The 15,119-nt window shown below is 39.3% G+C and overlaps 5 protein-coding genes and 1 non-coding gene across 8 annotated transcripts; 4 read left to right on the top strand and 2 right to left on the bottom strand.

Moving 5' to 3' along the window:
• LOC104730049 (UDP-N-acetylglucosamine/UDP-glucose/GDP-mannose transporter-like) lies at window positions 1,147-4,131 on the top strand. Its single transcript, XM_010449115.2, has 10 exons — window positions 1,147-1,446; window positions 1,860-1,936; window positions 2,026-2,184; window positions 2,286-2,419; window positions 2,755-2,885; window positions 2,984-3,028; window positions 3,103-3,200; window positions 3,289-3,396; window positions 3,609-3,665; window positions 3,766-4,131. The coding sequence occupies exons 1-10, from the start codon at window positions 1,293-1,295 to the stop codon at window positions 3,838-3,840; spliced, it is 1,038 nt and encodes a 345-aa protein (XP_010447417.1). The 5' UTR covers window positions 1,147-1,292; the 3' UTR covers window positions 3,841-4,131.
• On the bottom strand, window positions 4,289-4,361 carry TRNAR-UCU. The gene has a single exon. It is a non-coding gene; the product is annotated as a tRNA-Arg (tRNA).
• Window positions 4,456-6,048, top strand: LOC104730050. The gene is made up of 5 exons (XM_010449116.2): window positions 4,456-4,804; window positions 4,897-4,996; window positions 5,128-5,227; window positions 5,432-5,526; window positions 5,612-6,048. The coding sequence occupies exons 1-5, from the start codon at window positions 4,657-4,659 to the stop codon at window positions 5,892-5,894; spliced, it is 726 nt and encodes a 241-aa protein (XP_010447418.1). The 5' UTR covers window positions 4,456-4,656; the 3' UTR covers window positions 5,895-6,048.
• LOC104730051 (ATP synthase subunit b', chloroplastic-like) lies at window positions 6,186-7,295 on the top strand. Its single transcript, XM_010449117.1, has 2 exons — window positions 6,186-6,828; window positions 6,914-7,295. Exons 1-2 carry the CDS (start codon window positions 6,331-6,333, stop codon window positions 7,076-7,078), a joined length of 663 nt encoding a protein of 220 aa, XP_010447419.1. The 5' UTR covers window positions 6,186-6,330; the 3' UTR covers window positions 7,079-7,295.
• Window positions 7,783-11,129, top strand: LOC104730052 (E3 ubiquitin-protein ligase KEG-like). 3 transcript variants are annotated; one of them, XM_010449121.2, is made up of 6 exons: window positions 7,783-7,825; window positions 7,946-8,055; window positions 8,699-9,056; window positions 9,130-9,221; window positions 9,326-9,799; window positions 10,058-11,129. In XM_010449121.2, exons 3-6 carry the CDS (start codon window positions 8,709-8,711, stop codon window positions 10,974-10,976), a joined length of 1,833 nt encoding a protein of 610 aa, XP_010447423.1. In that variant the 5' UTR covers window positions 7,783-7,825; window positions 7,946-8,055; window positions 8,699-8,708; the 3' UTR covers window positions 10,977-11,129. The 3 variants fall into 3 exon arrangements, with proteins under 3 accessions (XP_010447423.1, XP_010447421.1, XP_010447420.1); XM_010449119.2 differs by having other exon boundaries at window positions 7,797-7,825; window positions 7,943-8,055; XM_010449118.2 differs by lacking the exon at window positions 7,783-7,825 and having other exon boundaries at window positions 7,832-8,055.
• LOC104730053 (trichohyalin-like) lies at window positions 11,268-14,425 on the bottom strand. The gene is made up of 2 exons (XM_010449123.2): window positions 14,137-14,425; window positions 11,268-13,735 (listed from the first exon to the last, which is right to left on the bottom strand). Exons 1-2 carry the CDS (start codon window positions 14,206-14,208, stop codon window positions 11,471-11,473), a joined length of 2,337 nt encoding a protein of 778 aa, XP_010447425.1. The 5' UTR covers window positions 14,209-14,425; the 3' UTR covers window positions 11,268-11,470.

Raw genomic sequence — 15,119 nt, forward strand, 5'->3', positions numbered from 1 at the left:
GTGAACAGAGTCGTGCGTGCGTGACTACTCGTGCCGTAGTGTCGGGTCGACCACGGAAGTAATGGGCCTTAAAAGTTGAAGGACCATATGGCTGGCTCTTGTGGGAACCACTTTACACTTAGTTTACCTCGTGGGATCGATCTTCTTTTGTTATTATTTTATAGAGAAGAAAAACAGCAAAAAACTTATCGAACAACAAAGAGAGAATATTCTCACTGCAAATTTTTAGTTTTATTTTATTATGTTGTTGTTGATGTTTTAAATTGTAAAATGATCATATATGTCATGGTCATGACGATTAGTATGTGCTTCATTCTGCAATATCCCTGTAATAGAAAAAAAATAAAAATAATAATAGTCACCTAATATACCGACAACAAACCTAATCGACTTGAAAATCCAAGATCTATAAAATTGAAAAGTCTTTTGAGATATAAAGATGCACGTGGGAGGAAACGGTAAAGGATAGAAAGTGTTTGTTTGGGGGGACAAACAAGTGTTAGTAAAAGGGGAAGTGAATGAGAGAGTTTCTCTTTAACCTCAAAAAAACACATACATGTAGAACAGAGTTTGAGTGCTGTTCTGGACAGCTTTGCCTTGATGTCTTGTCTCCATCAAGTTGTAAATACCAAAGTCTTATCTTGTTTCTTCTATGTCTCCTCAACTACTGTTTTACGAACCGTACCACAAAATCTTCCCCATTCATGCATATTCATCGAATCTGGTATGAGATTGTGTTGATTAATCACCTACCATATTAGTCAATACTAAGGTTCAAAATCATTTCACTACCATAGTACTGACCACTATAAAAGCACTAAACTAATATTAGCAGACTCTTTCATAAACCCCGGGCAGTAGTCCTTGCTAACCACATTTATTCAACAATATTTAATCATAATATTTTGACGAAAATATGATAAATAAACAATATACTTTTCAGTTTTCATAATCCAAAGATTCTCTTTGGGTAGTAGTAGAGAGAGGAATAGCATAGAAAACAGCAGAAATTGAACTAAGTCGGATCCAATCAGGCTCAGGACATTAATTTAAAATGGGCTTTAATAAAATTGGGCCTTGACCCACGAAAAGAAGAAACACGTGACATTTTCCCACTTTGATAATGATTGCCAAAAACAGAGGTGTTTTTTACTTAACATTTTCCCGTGTCTTCTACGGTCAGTTCGGTGACGCAAATTTCTCCGGTCCGGTAGTTGGAGGAGGAGAACAGAGAGACGGCGAACGAAGTAGAAGACGAAGAGCGTGGAGAGAGTCTACCTCTCTCAACGACGATGAGGAATACTAACCCTGTTCTTCCGGTTTCCGATCCTCCTCTCTCCGGCGAGGATGATATCGACGGTAAAGGTGTCGACGATCGGCTTTTTAAAGGATCCGCCATGACCAAACGTGGCGCTTACGCCGCTCTTTCTTATATGGCCTGTGCTGGTAATTTCCTCGATTTCACGTGTTCTCGAGTAGATAGATAGAGTAAAGGTCCAGTTCTCGGATTCGATTCCCTTAGATTCCGTAGTTCCTGATTAAATCCAATTTCTGATCTCTCCTGAGATTGATGCAATAGTCCGTGAAGAAGATTGTGATTTGTTTGCTCTGTTAATGTTCATTCATTTCAAATCTCTTCGTTCTACGTTATGTACATCCGTATCTATATAATTTAGTGATCTCACATACACAATCGCGTTGTTGAATAGTCTAGGGAAATCTCATTGTGTAGTTGTTATTGTAATGTGGCAAATATGAATACGGTTCACTGTTTTGATGTTTAATCAGATGTGTCTTCAAATTTATGTATTGGCATTGACATTTGTTTTTTCTTTCTTTCATTGGTGTTAAATTCACAGTTATGCTGGTGCTGTTCAATAAAGCAGCTCTATCTTCCTACGAGTTCCCGTGTGTAAACGTTATCACGTTATTCCAGGTTTAGTTCAGTGATTCACTTTTGCAGTTTCACTTATTCTCTTTGGCAATGTGTAAATTAGCTTGGCACTTTTTGTTTTTTTATCACAGATGGTTTCCTCTAGCTTGTTTTTATATGCTTTGAGGCGCAGGAGGATCATCTCTTTCACAGCTGCTGATTCTTTTTCTATTGATAATGCCTCGACTTTTGTGCCATTGAAGACATTGCTTCACACCCTTCCTCTAGCAATTTCCTATCTTCTGTACATGGTAACCATTTTACTAAACAATCTTGGCAATAATTTTGTTGTTGTTTGGGTTTTGCAAGTAGTGATTGATCACAATTTTTTTTGATGTATATCTCCTGAAAGCTAGCTTCTATGGCATCTGTTAGAGGGGTAAATGTTCCCATGTATACCACGCTTAGACGTACTACGGTGGCATTTACTATGGTGATTGAGTACATGCTCACAGGTCAGAGATATACTCGGTCTATCATTGGAAGGTGAATCACAGTTTATTCATACTAGTTTCTGGTTGCATAATGGATATCTATTCTCTACTCAAGTTAAATAATTTCCATAAGTGTTCAGATTCTGAGTTCAATAGTATCCTTTAGGAAGAAATAAACCCTTGCTTTGATCAAAATAGACAAGACTTAAGATTGAGGAGTATGTTAGAGATAATGGTCCCAGAGGCATATGTGAATCCAGCTGATGTACTTACATGATATGATATTTTAAGTCTCTCATTTAAAAGTACATAATATTACCTATAAAACGAGAATCATGGAAGTTGATCCTTATATGCACTACTAAGCTCTTGTAAAATTGATGTCAGTGTCGGCGTCATCATACTTGGCGCATTGTTTGCTGGAGCTAGGGACTTGTCGTTTGACTTTTATGGGTATGGTGTTGTTTTCTTAGCCAACATAGCAACAGCAGTATATCTAGCAACCATTGCCCGGACTGGTACACTAATCACCTGTTTTCTGCATAAATTGTTTTACTACTTTTTTTCCTGCCAGTTTGGAATCTTTCTTACTTAACTCTAATGTCTGTTTCTCCAGGGAAGTCAAGTGGCTTGAATAGCTTTGGCCTTATGTGGTGCAATGGTAATCTATATAGATAACAAAATTGACCTAAACTCCCAAGACTTCCTTTGAATTTGTGAGATTTTCAATTATAGGAATCATATGTGGACCAATATTGATGATTTGGACATTTATTTGCGGTGACTTGGAGAAGACAATTAACTTTCCTCATCTTTTATCTCCTGGTTTCATGGTACCTGTAAATCAGTATCTGCTATATATCTGTCCACTTTTGCGTTTGTGATGCTGATGATTTATTTTCCTGTTATGTTGTCACCCAGGTTGTGTTACTCTGCTCGTGTGTGCTGGCTTTCTTCTTAAACTACAGCATTTTCCTTAACACCACTCTCAACTCGGCTCTCACGCAGACAATTTGTGGCAATATGAAGGTAAGTTTCACTTTATAATATCTCTAGTACAAAAGAAAGTGTGAATCTAATCTGCCAAGGAGAAAGAACCCTTGGACTAATGATTCCTGAGAGGTAGTACATACATCATGCATCTTAGGAATGATGACACTTGTAAATATCTGTTTTGACGTCTTTTTATGGCTCATGATTTACTGGAAGCAAAAGTTCTGAACTCTACATAATCGTTGCAGGATCTATTCACGGTTGGACTAGGCTGGATGGTCTTTGGTGGACTCCCATTTGACCTGGTAATGTCCCATTTGTTTTTTTTCCTTCTTCTAAACTTAAAATCGCCATCTATGTTTGCTACATCTCAATACCTTTTTTTGTTTTGGTTCATTCACGCAGATGAATGTGATTGGACAGATTCTTGGTTTCTTTGGGTCTGGTTTATATGCATATTATAAGATCATTGGGAGGTAACAACTCCAAAACAAAGGAAGAAGATCCAATAAAAAAATGAGTGGCCTAGTGATCATAAAGGCTAATTAGTTTAAGGGAAAGTTGTTGACCAAGTGGAGATATAGTGTCCAGCTTTGGTTTTTGGAGGTGACTTTAGAGTAGTATTAATAATGCGAGGCCTAATTTTTTGAACTGTAGTGTCTTGTTCTTCTTCAGTTTTCAACAAGGCGAAACATAATTGGATTATGGACAAAACTGATATTTGTAATATTTTGAAACTCAGATTAAACTACTGCTTCTTTTGACTATGTACATATATCTCCGCAAAATCTTGTGTAAACCGTTCGCTATAACGGTGATTTTAATGAATGGAGCAAGGTTTCTGCGCATAAAAACTAAACGGGAAACGAAGCAAAGATACTTGTACTGTGGCGGTTAAAATTGGAAAAACATCTGAAAAAGGTAAGGACACACCCAGTGGGACTCGAACCCACAATCGCTTGATTAGAAGTCAAGCGCCTTATCCATTAGGCCATGGGTGCTTTGTTGTTAGGTCAGTCGGCTTATTATTTATATTTTATAGTATAGTTATATGTTATGATGTTGATGTTGCTAACATCTTCAAAAGCAAAACATTCTGTCTCGCCGGAAAAGAGGAGGCTGGAAAAAGCAGAGATCCCTTAACCATGATTCCCTTCAAAGTATCTTTCCTCTTCCCATGGTATCAAGCTTCCAGTCGGACCCAACTCCAGTTCTGATTAATCCTACTCCTACGTCAACAACTTGGAAGTAGATGTCTTAGCGCCCAGGAAAAAATCATATTTTTTTCTTAAATCTATGGACGTTCCACGCCGCTCTTTCGCTGCGTCTCTCTCGCCTCTCCGGCTGATCGATGGACTCCCGCGTCGGAGGAGTTTCAATTATAATCAAATGCCTGAAGAGCCCATCAAACTCACTGTTCTCAAGCTTGATGGATCTTCCTTTGGTAACCATACTCTCTCATCTCCTCCTTGTTTTTTTCTTACTTTTTAATTTTTTGGATTAACTATTAAAGGTTGATGCTTTTGTATTTTTAAGGTATTCAAGTGTTGAAGACAGCCACAGTAGGGGAGCTTAAGATGGCTGTAGAAGCTGCTTTTGCTCACTTGCCTATCACAGGCCCTGGCAAGATCTCTTGGTACTATTTTGATTCTTGATTTGAGTTTAGTATGTTAAGGTTTCCAAATTTGTGTCTATATGAGAATAATACGCAACTGGTAAATGCTTTTTGATGATCCTAATTCCTACTTTTACCCTGTGATTGTAAAGGCCGCATGTTTGGGGACAATTCTGCTTATGTTTTGAAGATAAAAGATTGATTAACGAGGCTGAGTACCTTATTGAATTTGGCATTAAAGACGGAGATCAGGTTTGTATTTTAGTCTTTTACCTCTGGAATGCATCGATGAGTTTATGCTTATCATATTGTTTCATCTTTACATGTGCTGCTAGAGTAGAAGTGGTATAACTATGCAATTGGGTAGCTAGATTCTCTAACCTATGTAGATTGTTAAAGTCAAGTTTAGTTTCGACTACACTGCCCTTTGTTGTAATACATTCGCCACCATTTCAGCTTCGATTTATCCGCCATATCTCAAACTACTGCATGTTGATGGTGAAGCAGAAGAGCAAGACACCACGTGTTTCTTCTTTGAAACAACTCAAACTGTAAGACTCTTTGGTGCTAAACGTTTGTAGCATTTCATTACCCGGAATCTCCATGGTAATACATGTTTTTTTTTGGGAAGATCAGGTTCTCAACCAAACCCGAAACCCGGAAAATGAAGGTAAGGGAAGGTCAAGAAGACGGTGTTGTTGACTCCATCCCTCGGATCCTCCAACCAAGCTTTCTAGCGACTGTATTAGGAGGTTGGCTCTCTCACAAGTCGACAACGCCAAGTCCAAGTCAAGGAGGTACTAAACACAGAAACATGACCGCCAGTAGAGTTTTTAACAAACTCATCGCAAGGTTTCGTTTCAAGTGTTATTCCGAAAAAGATGTATGGAACAGAAAAAAACTCATCTCCGAAACATAAAAAAGACTCTCCTCCCTTGTAACTTTCTCATTTGATTCTTGTAGAGATTTTGATTCCCCATGTTTATATACCAACTTGGATGCTGTGTGCATTGATTGTGTGTGTTTGCGTTTGTACTTTGTACGTTGTAATGTATATTTTTCACAAGTGATCCTACCGTCTTAGCCATTTTTAAGCAAACGCAAATTGAAGAGAATCTACCGTTTGTAAATAGCGTTTGCGTTTGCGGCCAAAACGCATCAATATCGTTTTTTTATAACGCTCCTTTGATTTTTAATCTGACAACCACACACACACAGCCTCTGCTTATTTGTGTGGCGAAGAGAAGAGATAACATTCTTAAGCAATCTCTCTTCTCTCTCTCTTCGTCTCCATACACAGAGATCACTTTAAGCATTCTCATCTCTTGAAGCTTTGTCTCTGTGTCTTTGTGGCCATGGCTGCTAACTCGATTATGGCATCCTCCAAACCCCTAATCTCCCTCTCCTCCAACCAACAACCAACCCGAGTCCAAATTCCCAAATTCACCAAACTCTCCCAAATCCCTAAATCCCTCGCTTCCTCCTCCGACGATCTCCGTAGCAAAGCTCTGTCACTCTCTTCCGCCACAGCCAAATCCCTAGCTCTAATCGCCGCTTTCGCTCCTCCGTCGATGGCCGAGGCGATGGAGAAAGCACAGCTTTTCGATTTCAACCTCACGCTTCCGATCATCGTCGTTGAGTTTCTCTTCCTGATGTTTGCGTTAGACAAGGTTTACTACTCTCCGCTTGGTAACTTCATGGATCAGAGAGACGCTTCGATTAAAGAGAAGCTCGCGAGTGTTAAGGACACTTCGACTGAGGTGAAGGAGCTTGATGAGAAAGCTGCTGCTGTGATGAGAGCTGCTAGGGCTGAGATCGCTGCTGCGCTTAACAAGATGAAGAAGGAGACTCAGGTATAAAAAATAACAATGCATATTTTATCTCAGATTGAAGAAATTGGTGGTGGTAATGGATTTGGATTTATTGATTGTGTTGCAGGTTGAGGTTGAGGCGAAGCTAGCTGAAGGAAGGCAGAAGGTGGAGGCGGAGCTACAAGAAGCTTTGACGAGCTTGGAGAAGCAGAAGGAAGAAACCATTAAAGCTTTGGATTCTCAGATCGCTACTCTCAGTGAAGACATTGTCAAGAAGGTCCTTCCTTCTTAAAATTGTTAATTTTTGTAATTCTCTGTCTCTCTCTCTCTCTCTGTATCAAAAAACTCATTTACAAGACAATTACTGTAAATCTCTCTTCGTCTCATCTTCTTCTTCTCTGTCTCTTGGACTGTTTCCTAGTTCAAGAAGATCAAATTTTTAATTTGTAAGTTTTATAAATAATTAGCTCTCTTGTCTCGTTTTAATTACGATTAGTATATTGGAGGAATCAGTTGTTGCGGTTAAATCTTCTTCATCGAATTCTTATCATCACTAGCTACTTGAATCGATTCAACAAAAAAGTAAATGGCAGGAGTAAGTAGTAGAGCGAAATTGAGGTTTCAGAACCTTAACTACAAAGTGGTCTCTAGTCTCTACCATAACGGGCTCAGATCCAATAACAAAGCCCAACCTTTAACCACACACTCCAATAAATCTATGGTTAATTATGATGATCACACGCTACAGGTCTTTATTGGAAGAAAAAGTTTACACGCTAATGTTACTGTTTGATATACATAAATCAGTTCTCACTAATCTAAAATTTTAAGTTTGATTTTATCGTTGTGTTGTAAAGAAATTAAAATATTAACGGAGAAATAATAGAAGTGGAATGGGCCTGTAGAAAAAAAGAAAAAGGCCTGTAGCTGAGGTCTTTAAGGTAGAGCCCTTTAAAGTAACAAGACAGTGTTTGATTATATTAACAAACAAAACTTACGGGGCGGCCACGTCTTCGTCTTCTTCCTTCTACTCCTCACGGTTCTCTCTCTCTTCTCTCTTCTCTCTTCTCTGTCTTTATCAGTTTCTCAAGTTACTTTTTTCAGTTTCCGATGCTCGTTTCTTAGTTTTTTTATTTCTTCGTTTCTCTTTCATCAGCAGGTCTTTGGAGTTTGTGTTATCCTCCTCGTCAGTCGTCATTACTGGTGTTTAGGGTTTCATAAAAAAAAAGCTTCTTAATCCGTCGAAATTACACTTTTCTCTCCCTCATTGTCGGTTACTCTCTTTTCCCCCTTCGCAAGTTTTATGCTTTTCTAGTTTCCATTGATGCTCTAGTTCAAATTTCAGTTTTTTTTTTATTTCTTCGCTTAGAAATTTTAATGTATGAAATCTGACTTTTTTTTTTTATTTTTTTAATTGATCGTTTTCAATTAAGAGAAAAAAAAACAAAGCAGTGCTGGTTAACTTTGATTTACTCATGATTGGTTCTATCTTGCAGTAATTGAGTTTTTTTTTTATTGTAATTTTGGTCACTGTTGCTTGTTCTTCTACTTCCTTACGATACTCTCTCTCTCTCTCTCTCTCTCTCTCTGTGCCTTGTGCGTATTGCTTACTTAATTCTCAAAGTGGAGATTCTTCACACGTCTCTAGTTTCTCTGACTTTTCTCTTGTATTGCATATATATTACTATTTGCGATGATACTTAGTTTCACATTGTTTTGGCTACCACTATATATGCTGGTAAGAATAGTTTAGCAAGTGAAACGAAAGGTTGCTCCTTTTATTAATTTATCTTTGCTGTGGATCCTTATTGTGACTTTGTGTGATTGATTCTTGCTTAAATAGTTTGCTTTTTTTGTTTTTTGTTTCGTTTATGTTATGTTATGACTTATGTAACTATGTTTGCTGGTTCAGACAAGGATAAATGGCTTCAAAGATTATTGCTGGCAAGCCGGATGATTCTGAGTATGAAATCATTGAAGGTGCGTCTGAGAGCGCTTTAGCAGCCGGGACAAGCCCTTGGGTGGATTCTTCTACGTTGAAGCTTCGGCATCGGATTGGTAGAGGTCCTTTCGGTGATGTTTGGCTGGCTACTCATCATCAGTCAACTGACGACTACGATGAGCATCATGAAGTCGCCATCAAAATGCTGCATCCTATCAAGGAGAATCAAAGAAGGGTTGTGGTTGATAAGTTTGAAGATCTCTTCTCCAAGTGTCAAGGAATGGAGAATGTCTGTCTGCTCCGAGGAGTCTCTAGTATCAGTGGAAAGGTAACTAAGACAAACGTTTGTGTTTCTCCTCATCTTTTCAGTATTCGTTTAATAGCAGATTTGTATCTTGTAGATATGCATCATCATGAAATTCTATGAGGGCTCTGTTGGTGACAAGATGGCTCGGCTTAAAGGAGGAAAGCTTTTACTGCCTGATATATTGAGGTAATTTTGCATTACACTAGTAAGCAGCTCATTCTAGTAGCATCTTCTTTATCTTTAGATATAATACTAATTTCCTCTCATCTATGTTGAACCACGCTTTACAGATACGGGGTTGATCTGGCTTCAGGGATCCTGGAATTGCACTCAAAAGGGTTTCTGATTCTCAATCTTAAGCCGTCTAACTTTCTTCTCAGTGATAACGACAAGGCAATCCTCGGGGATGTTGGGATCCCTTATCTCCTTCGTAGTATCCCTGTGCCAAGTTCTGATATGACTGTGAGACTTGGAACTCCAAACTATATGGCTCCAGAACAGTGGCAACCAGAAGTAAGAGGTCCCATGTCCTTTGAGACTGATTCTTGGGGATTTGGATGCAGCATTGTAGAAATGCTGACTGGTGTACAACCGTGGTCTGGGAGATCGGCCGATGAAATATATGATTTAGTGGTGAGAAAGCAAGAAAAGCTTAATATCCCCAATGGCATACCGCCTCCTCTCGAGAACCTACTTCGGGGTTGCATTTTGTATGATCTTCGAAGCCGACCTTCAATGACTGACATCTTACACGTATTGAAGAGGTAAATTATACCTCGTCACCATTCTTTATTCAGTTTGAACTAGATTGATGCAAAAGTGTTTATAATTTCTCTATATATATGGTCATAGTTCCTTCCAAAAAATTAGTAGTTCTCGAGAAAGTAATGGCCACCTTCTTTATTGTCGATCTTATTTTCTAATAGTTTTCTGGAATCCTATTTATTTACTCTTGATATACATATTAGTTGGCACTTTTTTCCTACATTGAATTGTCATATTAAGCGGAACTGATTTTGCAGCTTACAGAACTCAGAGGAGGAAGAGATCTGGAGAGGCATTGATAGTACAGAAATCAGGAAGAGCTCGACAACTCTTGGGTATACTGAATGGTTTCTTTCAAAGGATCATCTGCAAGTGGGCGACACGGTGCGTTCAAGAAAGCCTGCCAGTTCATTTAAGCATGAGAACATGGATGTGCCAGGAGGAATGGTGGTTGGTTTAGAACGTGACACCACAGACCCAGATGGGTTTGCGCTAGTTAAAGTCCATGGCGTTCATGACCCGTTAAGGGTTCATGTATCTGTTCTTGAACGGGTAACCAACGGATTAGCTTCTGGAGATTGGGTGCGTCTGAAGCACGGAAATAAGAGGCACTCTCCGGTTGGTGTTCTCCATTCAATTGACCGTGAGGGAAACGTAGCTGTTGGGTTTATTGGGTTGCCAACTCTCTGGAAAGGGACTTCATCGCAGCTTCAGATGGCTAATGCATACCGTGTGGGTCGATTTGTGAAGCTCAAAGCCAATGTTGTCATCCCGAGATTTAAATGGATGCGTAAAAGTATAGGGATATGGGCAACTGGCAGGATCTCTCAGGTTTTACCTAACGGTTGCCTTGAGGTGGACTTCCCTGGAGTGTTACCTTTTAAAGAGGAACATGGAAGTTTTCTTGCAGATCCGGCTGAAGTCGAGATTGTGAATTTTAATACATGTGAGGGAGTTATGAAAAAATATGAACATCTGGAGGATTTGCATTGGGCTGTGAGACCTTTGCTGATTGCTATGGGTCTATTGACAGCAATGAAGTTAGGGTTCTTTGTTAAGAACAAAATAGGAAGGTCAAAGGATGGGAAACAACGTGATGGCTCGAGTGGACAAGGTGACTGTCAGATTCGGGATGGTCAGAAATCTCGCAAATCTAAATGGCTTGTGTTTGTTTAGGTCTGTGATTAGGTTTGTGGCAAACCTGGTCTGGTCTGGTCTGGTCTAAATATCGCGCTGTTCTAGTCCTGGATACATGGTTTTACAATAGTACGTGTACATAATAACATTCTTTTCCTCCTTCAACGTAGTAAAAGACTTTCTCTTATTATATTTGATGGGATTTAAGACTAGTGTTTCCAAGTGTTCTGCACATTGCTGGTCGGGCCTGACTTTAGTATACGTTATAATTATCATAGCTACAGTTCCATTGGACGTCACACATGTTTTATTTTGTTGAAGAGAACAAGAGGGTACAAATGTTTTGTTACATGTCTAACCTTTTCAAGAACTGATCAGATAATCTTACAGTTACAGGCGTTGTACATGTTAAACAATCTCAGTTTTGAGAACGCTAAGTGACAAGTGACAATATATTTAACATCTGGTAATCCTTCTACATATCCACAAAAGAATCATACAGATCAGGCAAGTTAATTTGCACAATCGAAGCTTCACAAAGTCACACCTTTCATGCCCGTGGATGTAACAGCAACAATTCCTGCATTCTCCAGGAGTCTCTCTGTTAAGGACCAAAGCTTGCCAACTTCTGTTTTTACCTCAGTAAGACACTCATTACTTCCTTCTGAATATTTTTCCTGTTGAAACCCGTCCGCTGGAATGCTCATGTCAGCTTGAGTTAGAAGTTCTGTGCTCATTTCTGCAAGCTTCTGCAATGCACTGGTTGCAGCTTCAACTTCAAGTTGAGCTGCCTCAAGCTGAAGCTTCTCTATGGCCAGGTCACCCATTGTTTTTCCTCCGATTCTCTCTTGTGCCAAGGCATGTAGAGTTTTCAAATCTTCACTGTCATTAGTCGTTTCTTCTTTCAATTTCTTGAGTTCCCGCTCCTTGGCTTCTAATCTTCCCATGACCACGTTGATCTCCTCATCTTTGAATGTCAAAGCCCTCTGCACAGCAAGAACTTCCATTTCTTTCATCCGTAGACTTTCTCTGGTAAAGTTTAACTCCATCACTAGCCGTTTGTTCTCCGTTCCGTAATCGCTCTCTAGTGGTTGCTGCATCGAGTCAAAGCTAATCTCATTATTAACCCTTACTGTGTTCTGATTTTGACCGTTGGTGGTTGACATAAGCAATCTACTCGTCAATTCTGCAATTCTTTCCACCACCATTTCAGCTTCTGTGACCTTCAGGTTGGAACTGCCCAACTCATCTTCTATTCTGTGAAGATGGACATCTTTCTCCTTAAGCATTGCAGTTGCCTGCATAAGCTGATCATCTCTTCTGGTCATAAGCGTCTTTAGGTGTGTTACCTCCTGGTTCACTTCTTCCAATTTATTTCGAGCTTCCGTGAGTTCTTCGTCCTTTTCTTGTAGTAATAGTTCTAGAGAAGCCTGTTCAGACTTCAGATGCTGAATCTCTAGTTTGGCCTCCACCAAGCTTGACTCTTTCTCCTGAAGTAGATTCTGTGATACCTGAAACGCGTTAGCTTTTTTGTAAAGCTCATCTTGAATAACAGATATATCATGCATAGCTTGCTCCAACAATGGTTTCTCTTTCTGCAACTGTTCTCGTAATTCCTCCAGCAGTTCCTTTTGGCTTGATAATTCCCGCTCAAGTACAAAGTTCTTAGCCTCAGCAACTCTGAGCTTGACTCTCTCACTTTCTACTTCAGTGTGAGCATCCCTCAAGCTTTGCATATATGACAACACACTTTTCCTCTGTTCCTCGACCTCATCCACTTGTTTTTCTAATACTTGCTCCTTTTCTTCCATCTGCTCCCTGGAAGATACCAAAGCTTCCCGAGAAGAAACAAGCTCAAATCTCACATCAGTTAGAAGCTTTTTCACTCTCCTGAAGTCCTCCATGGTTTCATTGGCTTCTCCTAAGCGTTTCACGGTTTCCTCCTTAAGCTTATTCACTTCATCCTGGGCTATCAGCCACTCTTCTGCCTGCTTCTTCAAGTTGGCTTCTGTTTCGCTGAGCTTTTCCTGTTCAAGTTTCTTCGTAGCCTTAGAAATCTCTAGTTCTTCTTCCCGCTCCTCTACGGCTCTCTGAAGCGCAAGTATTTCACCTTCTTGTCTCTTGACAACTTCGTTGGCTTTGCATAAGAGTCGTGACTTGCTTTCATATTCAGAAATAGCCACAGAAACTTCCTTGCTTCTGTTTGCAACCTCTTCACGCATTTGATCTAGTTCTCCTTCTTTCAAAGTCAAAGACGATTGCAAAGCAGCACGTTCCTCGTCTCTTTCCCTAAGCTTATGCTTTAATACTTCTATCTCCCTGGCTTGTAAAGCTAACTCCGCATTTGCCTGCTTCAGCTCCTCTTGTAGACTTTCATGCTTCAAAGAAGCTTGGCCGATTACTTTCTCACGCTTTTCTAACTCCTCCTTTGCCCGGTTTAGTTTCTTTTTCTCAGAGAGAAGCTTCCTCTCAGCATCCTGTAAGTCCGCTTCCCTTTTCAACAAGGCTACAAGCGCAGCCTCGAGGTCAGGCTCGAGCACCCCAAGGTTTGAATAGGGCAGATCATCGTCAGGATAAACAGAGTGCTGATTGGTTTGTCTCTCCAAACTCTGTGTCCGAGCTAATAATTTCTCGACTAAAACATTTGCAGACTCATCTGTCCGGTTATCGTTGATGTTGGGCCTTGTATTGTTCAAGACTGACTGAACACTCAGTAAAGAATGTCTTTTTGCTCTTCTACTGCTCGGGAATGCGACAAAACTCTTCTGCTTCTGTAGGTTCACTCTTGTCAAACAATACTGCATAAGAAAATCATATCACCAACATCAAAATCAAATTCAAAATCTTGATCTTTCTTCTAAGTGAAAAAAGAAAAAAACTTGATCATTTAACTTGGATGCAAGTGAAGCTCTCGCAATTGCTGCTACCAGATCAAGAATAGTAAACTTAATTCAAATGAAACGAAATGATATAAGACATAATAAAGGGGTCTCTCCCAAGAGAGAGCAAATGGAACAGTATTGAAATTTGCAATCTTTGAACTTACGAGTATCATAATTTGAAGGAACAATCAGATGGGAACAAAAAAACCCAAGAAACAAACAAAGCCAGCAAAAAAAAGTTTCACAAAGTCTTGTGAACCAGCAGCAGCGATACAAATATGAACATAAAGGGGAATAACAGAGAAAAGTAAGCGAACCTGGCAGGGAGATAGAGAGGAGGAGGAAGCAAGATTGAGACGAATGGTCTGAGACTGAGAGAAACCCATCATGAGATGAGAGCATAAATATTATTCTACAATCCCCCCCATCAGAGAAGAGCTCCAACACAGTATAAAAACCCCTAAATCCCCTGTATCAAATTAACAAGTGGCGTTTTGGGGAAAGCTTAACGAGAGCAAACCCAAATCGAAGAAGAATCTATGGAGAGAGAGAGAGAGAGAGAGAGAGGAGTGGATGGATATAAACAAATGAAACCATTGATTTTAGTACTTGTAATGTAAAATATACTTGTTGCGTTTTTAAGGAAGAAGGGAAGAAAACTAAAAAAATAGAGGCTCCCATTGATTTGCGAGTTACGATCACAATGAAAGACAAAATACCTTTTTGCCCTTATTCACAAGTTTCATGTCGGCATGTCCAAATACACGGCCAAGGGGTCTATTTGTCAATTACTGTTGGATTTTTCCTAATGACGTGGTTAATAATGGGTTTTCTAGTACAATTTTTTTTGCCGACTAGTCTCGCTCGTCTCCGTGGTTAGAATTAAAAGTTGCCTTAAAAGAGTCACTCAGGCCCAAAATAGACCCAACTGAAACAAAAAAAAAAACTATCCATCAGAGCGAGAATCAAAGAAAGACACGTAATTATTCCCACAAAAATCAAACGACGATAGAGTTTTTTTTTTTCTTTTTTTGGGTGGTGAAATAGTATAATGTTATCAAAATGAAAATCATAAAACAGAAACAAATTAACGCAGAGGCAGAGTATATATAATCCAAATCTTACAAACAAGTCATCTATGACATGAAACTCATTAAGTCGTAAGTGAAGTTCGATTTTTGTTTGTTTGGGAAAAAATCGAAGCAGGAAGGGGTTTTTATGTGGTGTGTTTGGGAATTAGGAAGTTGTTGGTGATCCGATCTTTCTGGATTTTGGGGTTTTTTTTTTTTTTTTTTTTTTT

The sequence above is a fragment of the Camelina sativa genome, chromosome 12 (genome assembly GCF_000633955.1).
Source record: "Camelina sativa cultivar DH55 chromosome 12, Cs, whole genome shotgun sequence".
Classification (NCBI taxonomy): Eukaryota; Viridiplantae; Streptophyta; class Magnoliopsida; order Brassicales; family Brassicaceae; genus Camelina; species Camelina sativa.